Here is a 24,251-nt window from a genome sequence, read left to right as displayed (position 1 = left end):
GGTTAGTGGAAGGACTATTAACAGGAACACTAACTCCCTATACCAGAGAAACCCTTTTTTAGACAAACTGGGCCAAAACCGGGACACTCGATGGCACCAACCAAATATGATACCCCGAAGGTGATAAATCTCTCACAAAGCCCTTTCAAACCAGGAAATCAAAATTCTTGAAAAGGGATTGAAATTCACCCCAACACCACAAAGGTCAAACCTAAATGACATACAAAATGATATCCAAGAATTCGTATCACTGAAGAACTACTAGATAAAGAAAATAATGATCAATCCATACTTCACAATAAAAGCAACTACTGTCCAACAAAAGGAAAAAATAAAACTCTGGATAACTTTTGCGATTTAATTTCCAGTTACCCTGACAATTTACTCCCACCCTGAAAATTCAAGATAAATACAAGTAAAGAAGAATGGGAAATCATCAATAATCTCAGGGAGGATGACAACATAATTATAAAAGAAGCTGACAAAGGGAGCTCTGTAGTTATCATGGACCTCAGAAAAATACATAAACACTACCCTAACCCTCCTTCAAAACAATACTTACTATGAAAAAATCAACAACTACAGTCAATCCAAGATAATGACCAAACTGTCTACCCTTATCCAACAAGGTTTAACACAAAAGGAGACAGACTACTTGACTAGATTTGACTGCAAAACCAGTAACTTCTATGGACTTCCCAAAATCTACAAAAGTGAGGCCATAAACGAAGCCTGTAACAAGTCAACCTCTACAGTCATAAACATTCCACACCTGAGAGATCTCAAAATGAGACCAATTGTGGCCAGTCTCTCTTGCGAGACACACAGACTCTGTAATTTTATTGACATCCTCTTCAAACCTATTCTCCAACATATACTGAGCTTTATACAGGATGATCTGGACTTTTTAAACCATCTCCCGAACAAAACCAGCAAAGACAACCTCCTGGTTTCATTCGATGTAATAAACCTCTACACCTCGATTCCTCACGAATACGGAATAATAGCCATACAATACTGGCTGGAAAAATTCCCAAATGACATTCCTGACAGAATCAGAAAAGAATTCATCATTGAAGGAATAAGGTTCATTCTACAGAACAACTTCTTCAATTTCAACGAAAACACTTATAGACAAAAATCAGGCACGGCGATGGGAACGAGGGTAGCGCCTACTTTTGCCAACCTTGTCATGGCATACTTGGAAGTCCAAATATCCGAACACGCAAGATTAAAATTTGGGGAAAATTTCCAAAAATACCTACTTACCAACTGGAAATGCTACCTGGATGATTGTTTCATCCTTTGGCTACATAACATTGAACAACTCACAGAATTTAAAAACTTAATCAACAGCATTAACCACAGTATCCAATTCACTATGGAGTACAACCAACAACAACTACCCTTCCTGGACATCTTAATAATAAAGAGAGATACCGAGATTGAAACCGACATCTTCAAACCAACAGACTCAAAACAATATCTTTTATTTTCCTCTTGCTACCCAAAACATACTAAAATAAATATACCGTTCAGCTTAGCAAGAAGAATTTGCACAATTGCATCAAATTCTGAAACCCAAGAAAAGCTACTTCAAGAACTTAAAACCTCATTACTATATAGAAAATACCCAGTCAGTCTAATCAAAAATGGAATAGAACATCCAAAAATGATAGACATCCAAGAGTTATGGAAAACAAGAAAACACTACGACACACTTAAAACTCTATTTTACGTATCAACACACAATCCAAGAAACCAGGAAGCATACATCATCATCCACCAAAACATACCCATCCTTATGAAGGACCCATGAATGAAAAAGGCACTAGAAACACATAGGATTATTAAAAGCAAGAGACAACCACAATCTCTAAAAAAATTACTCACCAGCACCAAATTACCCACCAAAAATACAACCCTACAAGTCAAAAAATGCAACCAAGTAACTTGCACCCTTCTCTTAGAGGGCTCAACATACAAATTTAAGTCAGACCTAACTTTTACCATAAAACATGACTTCACCTGTGCTTCAAAGAACTTAATCTATGTTCTTAAATGTGGAGGTTGTGGTGGAGACTACATTGGTCAAACAAGCTTAACTTTGAGGGATAGACCTACGGTGCACAGATAACAAATCCGGGACCCCTCAATTAAGAAAATTCCCCTTAGCCAGCACCTAGACCAATGCCCCATAGACAAAAACCCTAAATACCAAATCTTCCCTCTCTATCAATGCACTGGAAACACTTCAACCCAATTCCGTTTAAATAAGGAAAACATACTGATTAAAAAATATAAACCACAGCTAAATATCCTTTAGAAAGAAGAAAAAGCAGTATGAAGAAGAGAAAAAACACCAAATTTCAACACAAAAAAAAAAATTTTAGTAGCAATCATTCACCCGGGTTTGAAACCACAGTTCCAAATCACCACACAAACACTAGATGCTGATGTCACCCATCTCCAGTCTAATGAAATTCCACAAACACCAGTTGCTGACGTCACATAATTCCAAACCGAACTTCAACGAATACAACGAAAAGACCCTTTAAGAGAACCAACCAACCGAAACGACCTATAACCGTATCCTGCAAGGAAACCAACCAAGCAGAATGACAAGCTTGACCATGGAAGAAAAATGTCATCAATTTTTTAACGAATCAAAATCAGATCCGCTCGCAGAAAAAAATTTATAAATACATCTTTCCCTAAAACATACCATTGCAAGTGGAAGCGACTGTTTAAAGATCTGAGAAACCGTAATTTCCCCACTTTTTTTACTATTTTAATTCTCACACTTGCTTTTTTACAGTATGACTTGTCCACCACCACTGAAATTAGTGAACCTTGTACATTCTAACAAATTAATATATAGTTTTAATTTCAAACTTACACCTTCTGTTTTGAACATGATAATTTATCATCATTGAAACTATTTTAATTTAACAACTTTGAAACACTTTGATTTGTCAACATTGAAACTTATAACGATGTTTTTCTAATTTTACACTTTTACCATTGATAAACAAAAAATATTGCTGAAACTAGTTTGGTATATATGTAAATAAATGTATTTTAAACATTTACAAGCTTTTGAAATTTAAGTGCATTTTCAACAACACATTTTCCTATGGAGTTAAACACAGGTGTTATTCAAATTCTTTACTTCTGACACATGTTTCAAAGATATCATTGGTATTATTCCAAAGGAATAAAATGGTATAAAACAATGTAATATTCTCTTCAAGGAAATGAAGAAATAAAACTCGTCAATAAGATATTTTAACAGAATATGATGGATATGTATAGTGATGAACTGAACACTATTAAGGTTTTTAAAAAAACATTAGAGGATATTATGTCAAAGGTAGCCTTTAGAAAGAGGAGAGGTAAAGGAAAGAAAAAATCAGAAACCAAATAAATGAGAAGTATAGAACGATATGTAAATTAAATAAACCCTAAAGTCTTGGAACAAGATATATCTAGTGGAAGTGAAATGTAAGAAGAAAATCAATGTTTAAATTATATATAATGGTAGATATCACATATGAACTAAAGGTGTGTTTCTGCCAATGTTTACATCAGTAAGCATGCTCTATAACCATGTTTACAAGTGGATTTTTAGAAAAAAGAATAAAAAATAGTTCACAATTACAGAGAAGACAGAATTTCTTGTGTTTATCATAAGGGAACAAAATGGAGAGACTCAACCAATCTAAATTAAATTGTTTATTACGGACATTTAGATACCAAACTAATTTACTAAGCCCTGTACTGTTATGTTTATTCCTACCCCTAAATTAGAAATTCTTTTAGATAACTACCTATATAAAAAAAGACATTGGTACCTGAAGTAATTTTACACTGGTATATAGAGTTTTTAATTTTAGAATTACTTGACATAAACTTAATTCTGTTGGAATTGACTTAAGAGACAATAACCTTGTTATTACTATTTCTAGGGGGATAGATGGTATTAGCTAAATTAATTTACATTATTTACATTCAACGGATATTTGTCTTCATCTTGTTTGCTGTTAACACAATGTTTCGGCTGATATACCCTCCAGTCTTTTTCAGGTGTCTTGGGGAAATTTCGAACCTGGGTTCTCATTCCTAACGTATTTTTTGATGTTATTATTATTGTTATTGTTCAGGTCACTGCTTGGAATTGAACTCGGAATCTTGGTGTTAGTAGCCTGCGCTCTTAACCACTATGGCATATGCCCATGGGCAATTATGGAGTACATTTTAGGGCTTATAAATCTAATATTTTTCTATCCTTCCCTAATATCGGTTCCCATATGCTGCTCATATCTGCACTCAGTCTGCTTAGGAGGCTGTTGTGTCCTAGCATATGTGCTGCTTCTAACTGGTGTTAGAAAGGACCCCAAATTGTAGAAACCATGCCAAAGCTGACACTGGAGTTCAATTTCAGGCCTGCAGTTTGCCAGATCCTGTAAAATCATCCAATTCATGCCAGCATGCAAAACTGATGTTAAATGATGATGGTGATGCAACATTAGTCATGGGGATCATAGTAGTACAGTATGTTGGAGCAGCAACAGCAGCAGCAACAGCAGCAGCAGCAGCATCAGCAGTGGTGGTGGTGGTGGTTGTGGTGGAGGTGTTGATATATTCTTTAAATGGCAACATTAACAATAAAAGTACTAATGGAATTGATCATATTGCAGTGGTAGTTAGTTGTGGGGAAATGATGGGTTGCTTTAATGGTGAGTTTTCAACAGTAGCTATGATATGGTCTGAATTGTTGACCTGATTTAGTTTTGGTGTCAGAAAATAATCTAAGAAATGAATTCGTCATCATATAGTTGCATAGGAATGTTTGTGTTGCATATACAAGCACATGTCAATATGTGTGCTGTATACATGGAACATATATAAACTGAAATCAATGTCTTGTTCCACTGAAATGTGCCTCATATTAAAACAAACAGAACAGTAGACAATGACCAATTCTGCTAGTTTCTACACCAGCTAAATGGGTCTTCTGCTATGGTGCAGAGCTGAGTGAATTTGATAGTCAGATGCTGGAAAAAAAGCCTCTGTGTGTGTGCGTGTGTGTGTGAGTGTATGAGTGTATGAGTGCATGCGTGATTGTGTGTGTGTGAGCATAGGTATGTGTATATCTCCTTATCTTGACATCACACAATAGTTGTAAATGAGTTTCACTATCATACAAGCAGTGTTGTTCATTTTCAGTATTTGGTGAAAATATTTTATCACGGAGAAATATTACTTTGCTTGGAAACAAGTGAGAGTTGGTGACAGGAAAGGCATCTGACCATGCAAAAATCAGCCTCAGTGAATTCCATCAGTTCCATGCAAGCATGGAAAAGTGGGCATTGAAATAACAACGATGATACATGGTCATGTGATTAAGAAATTCATTTTACAGCCCATACAGAACAAATCCAATCTTATCCTAAAAATCTTAGAACAAGTGCCTTCAGTTTCAGCCCTAAGTTGACCAAAACCATTTGAATGAAGGTGAGAGAACTCTGCCAGCACAATTGTCAGTATGATTTTACTGTACCTCTATGACCTGTAACCAGGTTGTAGAGATAAACAAAATTCTTTTGATACTTTATACAAAATAATACTATCACAAAATAAAATAAGTAAATATGTGTATTTTAAATGGTTGTTACATTTCATCCACAATACAAGTGTTACATATTTAAACCTAATTCTGCATAATTTTGAAGTTGAACCACCCTTTTTTAAGATGACACAATTCTTACAAAGAATACTATTATTCTCACTGATTATTTTGATATAATTTCCAAGTTTTACACATTAACAAACTTACCTTACGATTATTGTAGTGAACACAACCTAAAGCTAAGGTATCTTTCAATTCACACATCAAACATTCTGGATTTTCCAAGCACATACTCTCAATGTCAACTCCTTCACAGTAGTCAATTTCTATTTCAGGCTGGAAAAAGGGAGGAAACAATAAAAATATGATCACACAATATCAATGCATATGTTGATGAAAAGAAAGGCAATTACAATAATATAATGTTAATATTAGACATTTATAATCGAAATCAACACTAATGCTCTTTTGGTTGAAAGAAGCTGGTTGAAGAGGCAAGAAAGATACTTAAATAGTATCTGTCAGTTCATTAAGTAACTGTCTACAAGGTGGGTAACATGTCTACAAGATGCAAGGATTTCTTTTCAAAGTTCTAAATGTGAAAATATTCTCTAACAACTGGGCAAATCAATCTTCAAACATTGTTCTAGTGATGTGTTTTTTTGTTTTTATTAGAACGCCATATAACAGAGAATTCTTTATTAGCTAATGGTGTCTCAGAATGATTAAGGCAAGGCATATTAAAAGTATGCCATGCCTTAGAAAAGATAAATCTCTATCACACAGAGAGTAGATGTATACAGATGGGCACTTAGACAACATTTGTTACAAAAATGAGTGTCTATTGTTACCCATCTATGTTTATTTACTTATATATTACTTATCTGAAAATGCAACAGTTTTGAGAGGCTTATACTTTGAGAATTTTTATTTTGGTATACTATTTCACATCAACATCACACAAAAATGACATTAAGTGAAGACTGCTTTATAGAAGACAGTGTTCTTTGAGGTGCAACTACAAAGTACTACAACCTCAAGAAACCAACACCCACAAACTACCCCCAAAACCACTTGGATTTTTGTGGGTTGAGGCTTTGGGATACTTGAGGGGTTCAAATAACTAGAAGTATGGTTTTGATCACTCATTTAGCTGCTTTGAATAGATCAGAAATGATGTACCTTTGCTGCATACAGTAATCAGTACAGAAGCAATGAAAGCACTGACCGATTAGGCAGTACAAGAGTTCATAGGAAGAAATCTTACTGTGAAGTAGGTTTTATTGGTCAGATAATCCAATGAAAATACTGTGAAGGCAAAGTAAAGGTTGTGAATGATTGTATCAGTAAGATTTAAGGATACGTAAGTAGACTAACTTCTCAGATAAATTAGAGTAGCAGATGATCTGACCTCTTCACCAAAAGTGCCAATGTGAATGGATTGTATAAGCCAAATAAAGTTGTGTACACTAAAGTCAAACTGGGGTTCTTAACATCAAGGAGAAGTAAATTGAAGCCTTCAAATCAGGACAAGCAATAATAAACCCTACTAACTGTCATAACAGTTGAGAGTTAGCAGTGTTTGAATAGTGATGCACTAGATTAGCTTAGAGGAATAATGAATAAGAGTAATTGGATGGTAATGCCTAGCTTGTTAGTAGATTCTTTGTGATACAGATACTACTTTTAGAAAAGAAATTGAATAGAAAGAGCTAATGTGGGTTAGAGATAATAGAAAAGATTTATAACACAGAGAGATATAGTAGGTAAAGTTTGTGTTAAAAAGCATTGGTAAAAGGAAAAGGTAAAATAAGGATCATGAATTGACTACTACCACTATTCCTATAAGTAGCTAAACTGGAAATCAATGGCCACAAATGGATTTCTCAAAATCCAGTCATGAAGGAGAGAGAGAGCAGTGTATGCGTATAGAGAACCAGCTCAAGCTCTGACAACCATCAGCTTTACTGAAGGAGTGCAAATGTGCAGTAGTGCAACAGAAATGTTTAGATAATCTTAAACTCAATACCTGGTTGTATGCATGCAACAGAGTGAATTTTACTAAATACATTCAAGAGCAAGGAGGTGGTGTTACACTGCCATCCAAAATGTGGTATAATATGTAAGAAAGACTGAAGAACTTGAATTAAAGCAGTGTTTCAACAATAGAACATGGTTTACTCCTAAGATTTTTGACAAAATTTTGTATTCTAGAAGTTATTTCATGTTAAAGTTGTATTTGGATAATTTTAACCAATCTATGACGTGTATTCAGCTGAAGAAAGTTACTGCTGTTTGCAAAAGTAATGGAAGAGTAACAACTTCCAGGTCATCGGGTCATCTTTTTCAGACGCTGCATACATATATGTAAATACACAGACACATATATACATATATACACACACACACACACCAATACATACATACATATGCAACTTTTAGAACGCTGAGGAAAGGAAAGGGAGGTGGGTGTGAGGAATACATAGCTTTAAGGAGGGATGGAGATTGTGAAGTTGATGACAGTTATTCATGCTGTCTATCACACACACACACACACATTCATATGTAAAGCTGATAAAACCCCGAATGGAAGCAAGGATAGAGGAATTGGTAAGTTTATATAAGCTGTCATTCAGACCATCAATACACCACCACTCTCTTCATTCTCTCTCTCTCTATGATTTGCTGGAAATAACAGCCAAATCTCTCTCAATGTCACAGGCTAACATTATATAAACGAGAGGACACATTGGATAAGATGGAAAACGCACACACATATGTATTCCCTGCAAAAGAACTTTCTGTTTTTCTCACCCACCTTTCTTATCTTTTATACTTTTCACCCACCTCTCACTCTCTCTTTCATGACCTAATGACCTGGAAGTTGTTGCTCTTCCATTACTTTCGCAAACAGCAGAAACTTTCTTCAGCTGAATACACGCCATTGATTGATTAAAATTATCCAAATACGACAACTTTAACATGAAATAGCTTCTAAAATACGAAATTTTGTCAAAAACATTAAGAGTAAACCATGTTCTATGTGACACATTCAACCAGTATCCAAAGTTTCAAATTGTTTAGTTTTAAAAAATTAATTAAAAACTCTGTGACTGAGATTGAAAAGATCCGTGTACATGCATATACACTCACTCACTGAACCAATTCAATCACATGAATACATACACTAGACCATATATGTGTATGTGCATGCACAGATGCTCACATACACACCAACCCTGTTCTTCCCTCCCCCTCTCTTCCTCTCCACATAAGGAATTACACCCTACACTCATAAATCTTTACTGGAGGACAAGTAAATCCCAGCAGATTTGAGACAGAACTGACCTTGAACAAAAGGCTGAACCCTTAAAGAAGTTATGAATGGCTAATGCACATATACCCACAAGCAAATATATAAGCAGTCATGCAAGTGTACACACAAAACCACACATATATGCACATGCACACAAACACACAAAGTCTTTGCTTGCTCTCACCTTCACCTTTACTTCATCTCCTAAGCAAACACACATCTATATACACACATATGACCATACAAACACACAGGCATAAGACCAATTCTTGGACAAACTCAGAGCAGATCTTAGAGAGACAGAAAGTCACTGAAAAGGTTATGAACAGCAACAAACGAAATTTGACTAACAAACAACCAGTTGGTTGTTTAGCCAGCACATTAATCAAACTAAGTTGGTTAGATATTTAACCAATTGACTAACAATAAAACAGTAATATTAAACCAGTATGTGTGTTATTATTATCAGTATAATAACCCTTCCAAGACACAACAAGGTTTCAAAACATATTTCTAATAAAAGCATTTACTACTTACATGTGAACTAGCTATTAATGAGGGTACTTTGTAAGCAACCAGATCACCAAGAACACGGCCTGCATATCCTCCTGCTATTAATAAGATATTGCCATATGCAACTGCTGCTGAATGGCCAAAGCGTCCTACCTTTGGCATGTTAGATGTCCTAAATTCCTCCACTGAATTTTAGAAAATACAGAAAATATTTTATAAAATACAAATGCAAAATAATAATATTGATGATTTGTTACATAAACATGAGTTCCCATTATGTTTAAGAGAGAAGAAAGACAATTTGCAATACCAATATCTTTTCTAAAGATATTTCTAATGTAAAATAAGCATTTACATTTCATGTAAGCACTTAGATTGGAAATGTAATGAATGAAAATTGGAACACTTAGTTTGTTAAGAAATCACTTATTTTTAGTGTTATTTGACTAGTGCTGACAAAAAAAAGCATCATGAAAATCACATTATTTTATAAAATGATTAGTATTTGTTTAAATGAATCTAATTTTAAATTGTACAGGAAATACGAAACAGATTTCGAACAGTAGCGCTAACACAAAAATAACAATCATATAACACAAGCTATCAACATGACTTCAAACTTCACTTTGTGTTATTCCCAATTGAAATACCTATTACCTACTGTTCAGTTATGCAAATCAGTTCGATATGGTAATGATGTAATCTGATGGTACCACAATTCATAATATGCAAAATGTTATAAGCATTTATAATAAAATGTAACAAATTGCAAAGCAATTATTTACTTATTATTTCACTAATTTGTGTGTGTATATATCATTCTGAATATAAATTCTATCCAGCTTAGCATTTCATTGCATTATGACATCTTTTAAATGCATTTTCTATTTCACTTTAATTCTATTATGATGGAACTGTCTTTTTTCAAAAGACAATCTTGGATAAAATTTATTGCCAAGCTGATACAACAAAGAAATTTAAAACACTTTAGGTGTTTCACAGAAATTTTGAATGATGCTATTAATTGTTGCTTGAAAAACAAACACAACTTATTTATAACATATTCAGAAGGCTGGTTTTTACAAAAAAAATTAGAAAAATTTTAAAGATCCCAAAGAAAAAAACTACATACATATAAAGTCTAAAATCTACAGTAAAAAAAAGCACTGCAAATGCCATTAACAAATGGTTTCCTGATTTTCTACAAGCTAATATGGCTGTGAAGTTAAGAAATTCACTTCACAAGTATGCAGCTTTTAGTGCAATTCCAAATGCATAGCACTTTGGGAAAGTGTCTTCTTCAAAAGACTTGAATAAAACTAAAGCCTTGTGAGTGAAATTTGTTGACAGAAACTTAGCTTATTGTTGTCTATAGCAGGATTCACTCCGTTGCAAGCATTTAGGCCAGATCTCTGGACTGACAATAACATCTTTTCCCACCTATCTCAAAGGCTATGAAAGAGTCACAGATGTTGCTCTTCCTCCTCTGACAAAGCTATGAAAAATCTTGCTCAAAAGATTAATTTAAATACTGACCAACAAGGTGATAATGTATATCTAACCAAGTGTTTTTTCCTTGGTAAAAACACCTGACTTCACTTGAATATCTAATTCACAACAGTTGTAAATAGAAACCAGTGTGAAACACAACTCTCAACTATAAACAACAGTAACATGTATAACTGGAATGTTTCCTTAGATTGCAGAGCTGAGCTCAAATCTTATTCATGATTTGTAATAATGGAATAATTAACTGAAATACAATTAAAGACAAATCAAAAGACAGCATCCTAAAGACTCCCTGGTAATGAAATTTAAAGACACAATTGGTGCCATGACTGTAAACTAAAAACTGGCTTAAAATCAATCAAATATATTACTTTTAAAAAAAGTTGGATTTGATAATAAAATTTTGTGCAGTCTAAATTAAGTTGTTGTACAACTCTGTATGGAAATAGAAAACCATAGCTGAACTTGTCTGACGAAAGATAGTACAGAATCCCATATGAGAATACAAGAAATTTGGTTTCATTATCTATTATAAAACTGAGGGAAAAGTATCACCTTTCTTTTATATCAACTCAGTCATTATTCTCAGTTAAGATATATGTATTCTATTTCCTTCTTTATGGTTTTATTCTGAAACCAGAAGTTAGTAATATATTGCTATACATTCAAATACTACAGTAAAATTTTAACAAAACACAACTTACACAGTTACTTACTTTTTGACATTATTCGTTCTTCAAGAGCTCCATGACTAACCCAGGTATGGCATCCAATATTGTATAAATATAATTCACCATCATAGCAGATCTTCCAATCATTATGTACATGTGAGTTTCCTCCAAAGATTACTAGATAGTTACCCATTAACACAGCAGAGTGATGTGCAATTACTCTAGGCCGATGTTTGCTTTGGGTGTAAGGATGAGCCATTTTTGACCAGTATCTTTCCTTTAAATGAAAAGCATGAAGGCTATTTGTACGTTGACTAGCAGAAGCACTTTCCATCCAGAAACCTCCAAAAACTAAAAGAGAGTTTGATTCTTGGTGAAAGACAGTAGTATGGCCAGCAAGACGTCTCATAAATGTTCTTCCACCTCTGATTTTAACATGTTCCCAAACTCCTGAGGTTAAATTTACCCGATACATATCTGAAGAAAATGATCCATTCATAAGAAGTCCTCCAAACAAATACAACCAGTTATTCACTCTTGTTAAGGTATGACTTGTCAAACTAGGTGGTGTGTGGCGATTTTTTTCAGCTATAAGATACCAATGACCTAAAGTAGTGTTAAACATCCAGAGTTCATCAGAGTATACTCTAGTTGCTATGATTCCACCATAAATATATAAACAATCTTCAAATTCAGCACCAGCATGTCCATAACGAGGTACAGGCCATGGAGAGGTTTTTGAGACATTTTCCCACTGATTGGTGTTAAAGCTGTAATATAATAAATCATTAACTATCTTATTTAATGTAAAACCACCAAATATCCATAAACTATTTGACTTTGGTACAAAAATACCAATATGGCCAGTCCTAGGTGTGAAAATATTACTTGACTTTGACAATATATACCACTGCCCTTGCCCACTGTCATTCTTTAGTAGCAGATCACAGTTTGCACCAACATAACCATCATCACAGATACAACGTTCTTTGTTGGTATCACATTTTCCATGACCATGACATAAATCAGTACTACATGAGCGCTTCTCACAGCCTTTTCCTGTAAACCAGAAATGACAAACACATGTATGATTTCGGCAGTCTCCTTGCTTACTGCAATTATATGGACAATCTGTTATAGTGTATGTTGCATTGAATCCCTCTAAGGCATGGTTGTTATCACTGTACAAATGTATCAACATCTGAAATAGAATACAGAATTGAAACATAATTTTTCAAGTGATATATATGAATAAAACTTGAAACTGGAAAATAAGAAATTCTACAATAAGGTCTATGCAACTGTTAAATATGAAGGTTATTTTATTATTATATTGAAGGACATAGAGAAGTTTAAGTTATAGAATTTAGAAAAGCCAATGGGGTAGGTAGAGCTATAAGATTGATATGGTTCGACATGGAATTTACAGGTGATTATGCATACTGTTGGAACATATAGGCACATATATTGTACTATGGAATTTAGAAAGATACACAGTACAAACAGTAAGAACATTATCAAAAGATGTACAGTATTCCAGATGAGAAGAATCTCAAAACAATCAGTACTCATATATTTCTTGATTCTGGAAGATAAAATAATTTTTATAATGTTAAGAATATAAAATTGAAAATCCAAATATGTAACAAATGGAATTGTTAACAAGAAGTATTGTGGTTTTTCTTCCTTTAAATTTTAGGTTTGTTAAATATTAGAAGATTGACAGTTAACAAATGGAGGATTCTGTGAAACATATAATTAATGAGACTGATGGTTCACAATTATTAAGGGATATATACCAAATTTTGTGTTTGTTCTCTAGCTATTTATAAATACTCAAACACATGACATCCAAAAAAATGATTGTCATCTTTTTCAAATTTTCCTAGCTATCACATATTTCCAACCAATACCATTTGATTTCTAACATATGTAAGGCATCTAACTGAACAAACAGTTCCTCCAGAATTAGAGGCTACTGTATGGAATAGCCTCAAATTCTTTTATACAGTACAAGTTCTCTTGTACTGTATGGAGTACAATGGCAACCCCAGATACATTTCAAGGATGACTGCAAGAGAGATATGAAGTCTCTTGATAAAATTGTTGAAAGGTAGGAGGATGCTGCTAGAGGTCACTCCCACTAGAGACTGGAACAAGACAAGAGTTTGCAAAAATAAGGAGCAGTTGAGCCTTACTGATAGAGAAAAGCAAAATCAACAGAAAAACAGCACCGAGACAAACAGGCAGATAATGCCTTCAAATGCCAGGACTGTCGCTTTCATGTGTGCCTCTTTCATCACAGCAAACACTACTCTGCCAGCAACACCAAAGCAAGACTTTCCAGGTTTATATCCATTGTCTGATGAGAGTAATGGACGCCTCCCTAGGGAGCAAACAGATAATTTGTGTAAAATATAAACTGTAGTATATTTCTAAGAATAAGGAATTAATTAAAAATTTCACATCCTAGATGCCTTCATTTTCCAACTATACATATAAACTTTACAAAAAATGGCCACAATCAAACCAACAAATCTGCAAAAGGGCTGTTTCTTTGAGATCCTGGTAAAAAAATGACAATTACATCACAGATATGTTGTTCTCTCTGCTTTTTCTATCACAACCACGTTGGCTTCTGCAAGTAGGAGCTGCTTCGTCTCATCCCACCCCCATTCATGTACTCCAGACTCATTTCACCTCCTCTTCCACCCACACACACACGTGTATGTGTGGCAAGATGAGGAGAAATGAGTATGGTATATCTAAGTGGGTATTCCCAGTTCTTCCTTTATAGGATATCAGATTTCTAGAATTCCTTCCTTGTAGCTTTTTTCTACAACCATCAATTCCCAACAGAAGTCGAAAGTGGAACATCAACCACATCAATTTCCCTAATCTCAGAGGGCCAGCAAAAGCTATGTGGTATTGGTCCTCCCTCCAAACCAAAGTAATATTTTTTTTAAAAAAACATATCTTCATTATCAAATACAAATTTATTATATATCCGTTGGACATTTTGTGCAATGAGTACAAATTAAATCTTTACTTGAATTTTTCCAGTTTTCGATTAAATTTCCTGAACTTTGAAAATATTAGTGAGTGTTTCTAATCAATCCATTTTAATCCATAATAAAGCTTTCCACTTCTGACAATGTGTTATATTGATTTGTCAGATAAATTCATTCATTTCTTGATATTTGCATGAAGACAAAAAATACTTTTTTGTAGTTCAATTGTTCCTCTACGTCTTTCGTTTATTGCTTTTGAAATTTGAATAAATTTGAAATTTCGAAATTTGAAAAAAGAATGGAGCATTTTTGACATTTGCTTCTCTTCACTTTCAATCAAGGTACCAAAACTGCTCTTTCAGCTTCCATAGCTTCTTTGTGTCTCTTGGTCTCACTGAAATCATTAATCATTAATCTATATTCAATAGTACATTTGTCCCCACCAACGACTTGCATTCATTTCTGTGAGTCTATCATATTTTCTGGTGAATATGAAGTCAGTCTTACTTGTGTTTGCTTTTTGGAAAGTAATCAGGTGGCCAGTTAGCTTCCTTAAGGTAATATTGCAAATAGGTTATTTGCATCAGAGAACATCAGGAACTTCTTCATTTTTCATACCATATCCATAGCCACCATGTGTACTGAAGAGGTTACTCTTGTATTAGATAACATGTCCATAAAAGTTGCCAATCATGATAATCAGCTGTCATTTGTTATAGAGATGAACAACAAGAGGGCCTCATAAAACTGGTCTTTCTGTCCATCTATCAGTGATGACTATGAAGCTTATGTAGAGATATGTCATACACATGTTATCCATGACCAACCTGAACTTAAGTATTCTACTGCACTCTTTTTATATCCTGGAGTTGGATAAATAATTTAACAAAACAGGAGGAAAGTATTCACATGATGCACTATAATTACTGTTACACAAGGTTAAATGCTCTCTGCCAACAGCTCATAGTGAACTGCCTACTAATCAATTGCTCACCATGAACTGCTGAGTGTTCTTTATTTTATAGCAATGAATCAATCCACTTTTAGTCACTTGAGAGGTGGTCGGAATACTTCCATATCTCCCCTTTTTAGAATCAGTCTCCCCTAACTTCTCCCCTTTTGAGAATTAAACTCTGCTCAGAGTTTTAATATCTCTTACGCTTAGGGTTTAATTCCAGTGTTTCCATTCTTTTCCATTTTCTGGTGCTAAAACATATAGTTTCAAATTGTTTGGATGTTGGTACCTCAAATGTGTCATACAATGCTTCCATGGGGATTTCATTTCCTGTGACTACTTTTTCCATGGTTAATATGTCTTTTATGTTTGACATTTTTTCCTTTTACCAGGAAGAACATTCTTCCAATTTGTATAATGATTACCCCATCCTCCCAGCTTTCTTTACCATATCTCATCATCATCATCATCGTCGCTTAACGTCCGCTTTCCATGCTAGCATGGGTTGGATGATTTGACAGGACTGGCGAACCAGATGGCTGCACCAGGCTCCAATCTTGATCTGGCAAATTTTCTACAGCTGGATGCTCATCTTAACACCAACCACTCCAAGAGTGTAGTGGGTGCTTTTACATGCCTCCAGCACGGGAGCCAGTCAGATGGTACTGGTAACAACCTCGCTCAAGTGATTTTTCACGTGCCACCGGCATAAGTGCCAGTAAGGCAACGCTGGTAACGATCACACTCAAATGGTGCCTTTTACGTGCCACCGGCACGGCTAACCACTCTGGCAACGATCGCACTCGGATGGTGCTCTTAGCGCTCCACTAGCATGGATGCCAGTCATCAAATTTGATTTTGATTTCACTTGCCTCAACAGGCCTTTGTAAGCAGAGATTAGTGTCCAAACTATGGTCTCATTTGGCTTGCTGGGTCTTCTCAAGCACAGCATATTTCCAAAGATCTCAGTCACTAGTCATTGCCTCAGTGAGGCCTAAACTTCGAAGGTTGTGCTTCACCACTTCATCCCAGGTCTTCCTGGGTCTACCGCTTCCACAGGTTCCCTCAACTGCTAGGGTGTGGCACTTTTTCACACAGCTATCCTCATCAATTCTTTCCACATGACCATACAAGTGCAGTCGTCTCTCTTGCACACTACATCTGATGCTTCTTAGGTTCAACTTTTCTCTCAAGGTGCTTACACTCTGTTGAGTATGCACACTGACATTACACATCCATCGGATCATACTGGCTTCATTCCTTGCAAGCTTACACATGTCCTCAGCAATTACAGCCCATGTTTCACTGCCATGTAGCATGGCTGTTCATACATATGCGTCATACAGTCTACCTTTTACTCTGAGCGAGAGCCCATTTGTCACCAGCAGAGGTAAGAGCTCTCTGAACTTTGCCCCGGCTATTCTTATTCTAGCAGCTACACTTTCAGCACACCCTCCCCCGCTACTGACTAGATCACCTAAGTAACGGAAGCTGTTAACTACTTCTAGTTTTTCTCCCTGGAATGTGGCAGAGGCTGTTCTCTGCACATTTTATTGCTCCTGAGCATCTGCCACATACAAAAACTATCTTCCCAGTTAGCCTTCCTTTGATATTGCTGCACCTCTTACGTGTCCATAGCTTACACTGGGTACATCTTAAAGAGTTTCTACCTATGCCTCTACTACAGATCGAGCAGGGCCATCTACCTGAAGGGATTTGTGGTTTGCCTGCTTTCCTACTTATTAGAACTCTGGTTTTAGCTAGGTTGACTCTAAGGCCCTTTGATTCTAATCCTTGTTTCCACACCTGAAACTTCTCCTCGAGTTCTGATAGTGACTCAGCAATTAAAGCAAAGTCGTCAGCATACAGGAGCTCCCAGGGGCATCCTGCCTTGAATTCCTCTGTTATTGTCTGGAAGACTATGATAAATAGGAGGGGGCTAAGGACTGAACTGTGGTGGACCCTTACCTCCACCCGGAATTCTTCACTATACTCATTGCCAACCCTCACCTTACTGACAACGTTCCTGTACGTGGCTTGCACAGCTCCCACTAACCATTCATCTATCCCTAGTTTCCTCATTGACCACCAGATAAGGGATCAGGGGACCCTGTCAAAGGTTTTCTCCATGTCAACGAAAGCCAGGTACAGAGGTTTATCTTTGGCTAGGTATTTCTCTTATCTATAGGTTTTAAAAAAAACTTTGTCACCTAACTTGAAGAATTTTGAAGTATATTTGTTGTTTACTTTTTTCTATTTTCACTCAGTACCAGCTTGTCAAAGACAGAACTAATCTTTCTAGTTAACATCAATTTTGTGGGTGACATTCCAGATGAGATATTTGGATCAGTATACTTTAAAAATTGCTGAAGTGTGAAATCATTCATTACTTCATTGTTCACCTTTATCAACGCCCTCTTGAAAGTGTAAATAAAATGTTCCATTGTCCATTTGATTAAAGATGATGCAGCGGAATGGTGACATGTTCGATAACAAACATTTTACAAAATTTTCTGTACTCATCTGAAGTAAACTGAGTTCCATTATCAGACATAATGGTATCAGGAATACCATATCTGGCAAACAATTCCTGTAAAAAACTTACTGCAACTGCAGACATCAGCTTTTTACACTTATGCACTTTATGCCACTTTGAAAAACTGTCCACCACAATAAGGTAGTATGAACCCTTAAGTGAACCTGCAAAATCAACATGCAGTCTCGACCATGGAATATCTGTTTTTGGCCACAGTTGCCATTTAGTGGAAGGTACTTTTGCAGCTAGGGTAACACCCTTTGCATGCTTTCACTAGTTCTTCAATGTCACAGTCCATTCTTGGCCAATACACATTAATGATTTCATTCTCAAAATCCCTGGGTGACCAATGTGAAATTCCTTTAGTAATCACTTCTGTAGTGTGGCTGACACTACAACTCTTTGTGCGTACATCAATATATTGTCACACATTGAGAACTGGTTCACATTTGTGTTGCACATATTTTTATCTCTTTTAGTCTTCAGCATTTCTTTCATTTTTTTTATGAATTGATCATTTTTCACTTTTAATTTCATGGCTTGTAATGTAACTGGCAGTTCATGTATGACGCTACACAAAACATTTTTAATTTCATTTTCTGCTTACAACACAGCAATCACAGTATCTTCAAATAGATCAGCATTTTTTAAAATCAGTCTTTATACACAATCAGCATGTCTTAATTGCTTAGATGGTATATACTCCATCTTAAAATCATAGTTTAGTAATATAGTATCCCGATGTTGGAACCTATTAGCAGTAAGGGTAGAGATTCCTTTTTTTTTTTACTCATATATAGATAATAACGCTGATCTATTTGAAGATACTGTGATTGCTGTGTTGTAAGCAGAAAATGAAATTAAAAAGGTTTTGTGTAGTGTCATACATGAACTGCCAGTCATATTACAAGCCATGAAATTAAAAGTGAAAAATGATCAATTCATTAAAAAAATTAAAGAAATGCTGAAGACTAAAAGAGATAAAAATAATAACGGACGATGATCAGTTTGTAGTCGAAAACTTCTACCATGTAAAAATCTATGACATTTTTAATGGCAAAAGTAATCACTAGAGCCTCTTTTTCAATTTGGCTGTAATTTTTTTTCTGCTGATATTAGAGAACGTGAGGCATGAACCACCACCTTCATGTTACCATCTTTATATTTATGTAGCATTACTGCTTCAATAAAAATACTCAGAGGCTTCTGAAGCTACTACAATCTGCTCAGCAGGATCAAAGTGTGCTAATGACAAATCAGATATTAATTTTTTAAAAATTTTGTCAAACATCTGACAATTTTCAGACCAATTCCACTTTACCTCTGTTTTTAATAGATTATTTAGTGGAGCTCTTACCTTATGCATATTTGGAATATAATTTTGGTAATAATTTACCAATCCTAAAAAAGCTTTCTAGATCGCTATATCTGTCAGAGGGGCATGTTTTTAATTGCATCTGTCCTTGACAGACCTGGTTGACTTCCATTTCTGTCAATGATTTGTTTTAAGTATTTTATTTTCCTTAAGAAAAATTCATATTTTACTTCACTCAAAGTAAAGTTGTAATCCCTAATTTTTTCAAACACATGCTCAACAAGCTGATCCCTGGATTCACTTTTAATGAGTATATCATCCAGATATGGAATTACGAATTCACAGTCCACTAACATTGCATCCATAATCATTTGAAAAATCACTGGTGTGACTTTTAAGCCAAATGGTAACCTGTTATATTTATATAGTCCTTTATGTGTGTTGATAGTTAAGTATTTAAAGCAGTCATTGTGTACTCTAATTTGTAGGTACACATCAGAGAGATGCAATTTAGAAAATATCTTACCACCATTTAATTTCACAAATATGTCTTCCAGAGTAGGTAGCGGATAGTGGAACATCTTAAGACATTCGTTTAAACCAGTGGAAAAATCAGCACACACTCTGATTTTATTATTCTTTCTCTTAATGTACACAGTTAGTGGTGCCCATTGAATACATTTCCGTTTTTGGATAACTCCATTTTTTTTTAGTTTCTCTAAGTTTATCTGTTCAAACGCTGTAAAAGGTACAGATCATTTTGGTTTAAATACTGGTATAGCATTTTCTTTTACTTGAAACTTCACCTTTGTTTTGAAGCACAGACTTAATTCATCCAACAAAACTTCAGGAAAAATATTAAAAAATTTTATTTTTAAATTTATCTGACAACTTATTTGTATTGGTGGAAAACCCATTCACATTTTAACAGAAAAGATTTACGGGGAGGTCCCATAAGTTAAATAATTCCATCCAGTCTGTTCCAAATAAATTTGTCATATTATTCAACACAAAAACTTTGGCTTTTAAAGTTTTTCTTTGAAAAGTAATGTCACTTATCAATTCACCCTTAAAATGTAATTTTCTTTTCTGAAACACCACATGCAATTTTCGAACTTTCTTTTAAACTAAGTCTCCTGATTTTTTTTCATGTATCTGTGTTAATTATCACGATATTCCTACCCATATCCAATTGTGACTTTGTTTGTGCTATTAACTTTTATATACACAAGTTTACTTTAAGGCTCATTCATATTTCTTGTCACCGATAACCTGTTTAATTGAGATTTTCTGAACAATTTTTTAGGCTTCATATAACAGTGTGTTTTTTTATGACTTATCTTACCACACTTGAAGCATTTTATATTTTTAAACAGACAGTTACTTTTAAAATGTAGACCACCGCACCCATAACATGGATTTGGTCTTGGACATTATTTCCTCTTATTTCATATCTTTTACTGGTCAACATGCATGAATATAAGAGCAATGTTTTTCTTCAGTTTTATCTGTGTCATATCTTATATTTATAATCCTCTGGTTTCTTCTACTACTGTCTGTAGAGTTAATTTTTGGTCCTGTTCTAATTTTGTTAATATCCAGGAATGTATATCTGCATCTTTGCTTGCAGTACACCCTTGAACAAAAATTAGACATTTGAACATATCCAGGATTAATCCATCTAATTTGAATTTTTCACACTCTCTGTTAACAACTCCAGCATAAGTGACGAAATCTTGGTAATCTTTTTTGATTAAATTTAAACATTGCTAGTGGATATTGAACAGGGAACTTCTTTCACTGAAAATTTTCAATAAAAAATTAATTGCTTCATTGAAACAAATCTCACCTGGTTTCTTTGGCAGAATATAGTTACTATATTTTTTCTCTTCAGCAGGGGGTAACTTTCTTAAAAGTACTTTTTCTTGTCAGACCAATTTTTACATTCTTCTTTGAAGATTTCTTCATATCTTTGAAAATATGCAGAGAAGGTAATCCCTTATTCTGGATTATAACTGAATTCTTCAATTAAGTTTGCTATGCTGTCTGGTGAGTATGAAGTATTTTCAGGCTTCTTCAACATTAATTCCAGCAACTGTTGGTTTTGCTGTTATTGCTGCTGTAAATGCACCACGGAGGTCAATAAGTCCTCCATGTTAAGCAATTTTTCTTTGGTTTCGTACCAAAAAATAAAATTTTAAACATCCAACGCAAGCTTCAAACAACTCATTGCCACTTTTATATGCTGGTGTTGGATGATTTAACAAAGCAGAGGGAAGGAAAATATTCACACAATGCGCTACGAGTACTGTTACACGAGGTTAAACGCACTCTGCCAATGGCTTACAGTGAGCTGCTTACTAATCAATTGCTCACCCTGAACTGTTGACTGTTCTTTATTTTATAGCAATGTGTCAATCCACTTTTAGTCACTTGTGGGGTGGCCAGAATCCATACACAACAACTTTAAACCTGACAAATAAAAGGTAAGTGTTGTTTGTTTTCTGACACAAAGTAAATTTCTTGTGGGTGAGTAAATACTTGTTTTGTGCATCTAGGAGAGTTTGTGTGACCATATAGTGATGGATCATGAGGAAGAGAAGGGGGTATTTCACAAAGTCAAAGATTTCCAACTTTAATTGATGTGCTGTGTATTCCCTTATTCACCAATAACTGGATGTTAGTCCTTATTTATAACCTTTGTGGCTGAAGTGTTGGTGTGTTGAGAAATAGGCCTTAGCCTGTTATGCTTCACAGGAAATGTTAGAAATGGACAAATTGGTAGCCTGGTTTTTGTCTGACTCTAGAAGAATATTCAATTTCCTACAAATATCTGCTGGTGGCAAGTCCAAATGATTCCACCCGAATGGATACATCTCTTGGCTGAACATATTTGAATGTCTTGTCAGATGTGAAGCAGATGGAAAAATGGAAGCTTTGGACAAGAAAACATGGTACTTTTATCTGTCCCTAGGAGAATGCAAATAGTATTTTTCTGACACTGAAATTTTTGTAAAAATATTATTTCTAATTAAAAGATTAGTTGTTGTATACAAAAAGACTGCACCAATCATGTAATGTGGATGGATGCCGACAGCTCCATAAAGAAATGCCTACCTCTCGAAATAGATGGAACATGTGGAAGTAGGAGACCCAGGAAGACATGGGACGAAATACTGAAGAATGATCACATGATGTTGAACCTTTCAGGTGAAATGAAAAAAGACTGAGATGCCTGGCATCTTGCTGTACTCAAGAAGACCTGTGCTCCACAGCAGAAATGTTAAGACCAGGCCCCATCCTGGTGGAGAGGATTAAACTGCACATGCCAGTGCCACATAAAAAGTACTTATGGCAGTGCCACATATAAGTGTCCATTTAGTGCCCATGTACCACCTTGCAAGAACACCCATGCAGTGCCATATAAAAGCACCTGTGCAGTGTCACATGAAAGTGCCTGTGTGGTATCACATAAAAGTACCCATGCAGTGCTATGTAAATGTGCTCATGTGGTGCCACACAAAAGCACCCATGTGGTGCCATGTAAAAGTTCCCATATGATGCCACACAAAAGCATCCATGTGGTGCCATGTAAAAATTCCCATGTGGTGCCATGTAAAAGTGCCCATGCAGAGCCATGTAAAAGCACCTAACACATTTTGTAAAGTGGTTGGCGTTAGGAAGGACATTCAGTAGAAATCATGTCAAATCAGTCTGGAGCCTGATGCAGCTTTCCAACTTGCCAGCTCTGGTCAAACCATCCCACCCATGTCAGCATGGGCAATGATGATGATGAGATTACTGACAAATAATTACAGGTGAGAAGGTAAACGATATAAACCAAAAGGCTACATATCTTAGCTCAGTGATATTTCTGTTTGAATCTAGGAAGATGCAAATATTATTCACATAATGAACATTAACTATACAAAAGAAAAAAGCCTTCTGTGGAAAACTCAGTAAAGTTACAAATATAATTTGATATAATAAAAACATTCAATGATAAAGAAATTTCTGGAATCAGTAAAATATTAAAAAAAAAGTTGAGAGCTTACATATCCAGAGAAAGCAGTGACTGGTTCTGGGATAATATCACCACTGAAACTTCCAAGTAGGGTACTGTTATAGGAGTTGCCATCATAAATAAACAGAATATCATATGAACACTCAGTTATCAGTTTATGAAATACCAAAGTAATAGTTTTGCTTTTGCTTCCAGCTGAAAGGAAAATAGATAATGGGTTATATATAACTGTTACATATTTGACAAGATAAAAAGTAACAAATTCAATATGATCACTTTTTATTTTCAGAGATATTTCAAAGTAATTTCATCAGACAGATTTACAGCAAAATATTTCTCTCCCATGCAAAACAATGAGAATCCAGCTTTCTGTCTGTGTGTGTGTGAACATGTACACACACACACACACAGAGGAACCATATAGCCTCATTTTCCAACAGCAGCAAGTGACAATATACATCACTCACAAACTTTATATGGGACCTCAAAAGGAAAAAAATAAATTACTTTACCAATTGGTCAGTACTATGAAATGAAAAGCTGTATAAGGAATACTCCAAAGTATGTAACCCTTGTTTGGAAGAGACACTCGAAATAATATCATATAAAGATAAAATAATAAACAATTGATAATAGATAATCCTTAAGTGCAACCATAAGTTTAGGGTTGCATTTAAGGATTAAGGTTCATTTCTGGAATTTAGGAAAAGTATATAATGTTCAAAAAAAAAAATAGAAATATTACATTTCTAAATATCTCAGAGAGATA

General features: G+C 34.9%; 2 protein-coding genes across 2 annotated transcripts; one reads left to right on the top strand and one right to left on the bottom strand.

The window, feature by feature from the left end:
• The first annotated feature begins 598 nt into the window (after nucleotides 1–598).
• On the top strand, nucleotides 599–2,823 carry LOC118762276. The gene is made up of 2 exons (XM_036500801.1): nucleotides 599–1,367; nucleotides 2,819–2,823. The coding sequence occupies exons 1-2, from the start codon at nucleotides 599–601 to the stop codon at nucleotides 2,821–2,823; spliced, it is 774 nt and encodes a 257-aa protein (XP_036356694.1).
• A 1,866-nt stretch (nucleotides 2,824–4,689) lies between these two features.
• Nucleotides 4,690–15,956, bottom strand: LOC115226022 (multiple epidermal growth factor-like domains protein 8). The gene is made up of 7 exons (XM_036500767.1): nucleotides 15,812–15,956; nucleotides 13,886–14,027; nucleotides 13,172–13,226; nucleotides 11,687–12,842; nucleotides 9,486–9,646; nucleotides 5,840–5,968; nucleotides 4,690–4,782 (listed from the first exon to the last, which is right to left on the bottom strand). Exons 1-7 carry the CDS (start codon nucleotides 15,954–15,956, stop codon nucleotides 4,690–4,692), a joined length of 1,881 nt encoding a protein of 626 aa, XP_036356660.1.
• Nucleotides 15,957–24,251: the final 8,295 nt, after the last annotated feature.

The sequence above is a fragment of the Octopus sinensis genome, linkage group LG1 (genome assembly GCF_006345805.1).
Source record: "Octopus sinensis linkage group LG1, ASM634580v1, whole genome shotgun sequence".
NCBI classification, from domain to species: domain Eukaryota; kingdom Metazoa; phylum Mollusca; class Cephalopoda; order Octopoda; family Octopodidae; genus Octopus; species Octopus sinensis.
The sequence above is the reverse complement of the archived record's forward strand: the minus strand, read 5'-3'. Positions and strand labels throughout refer to the sequence as shown.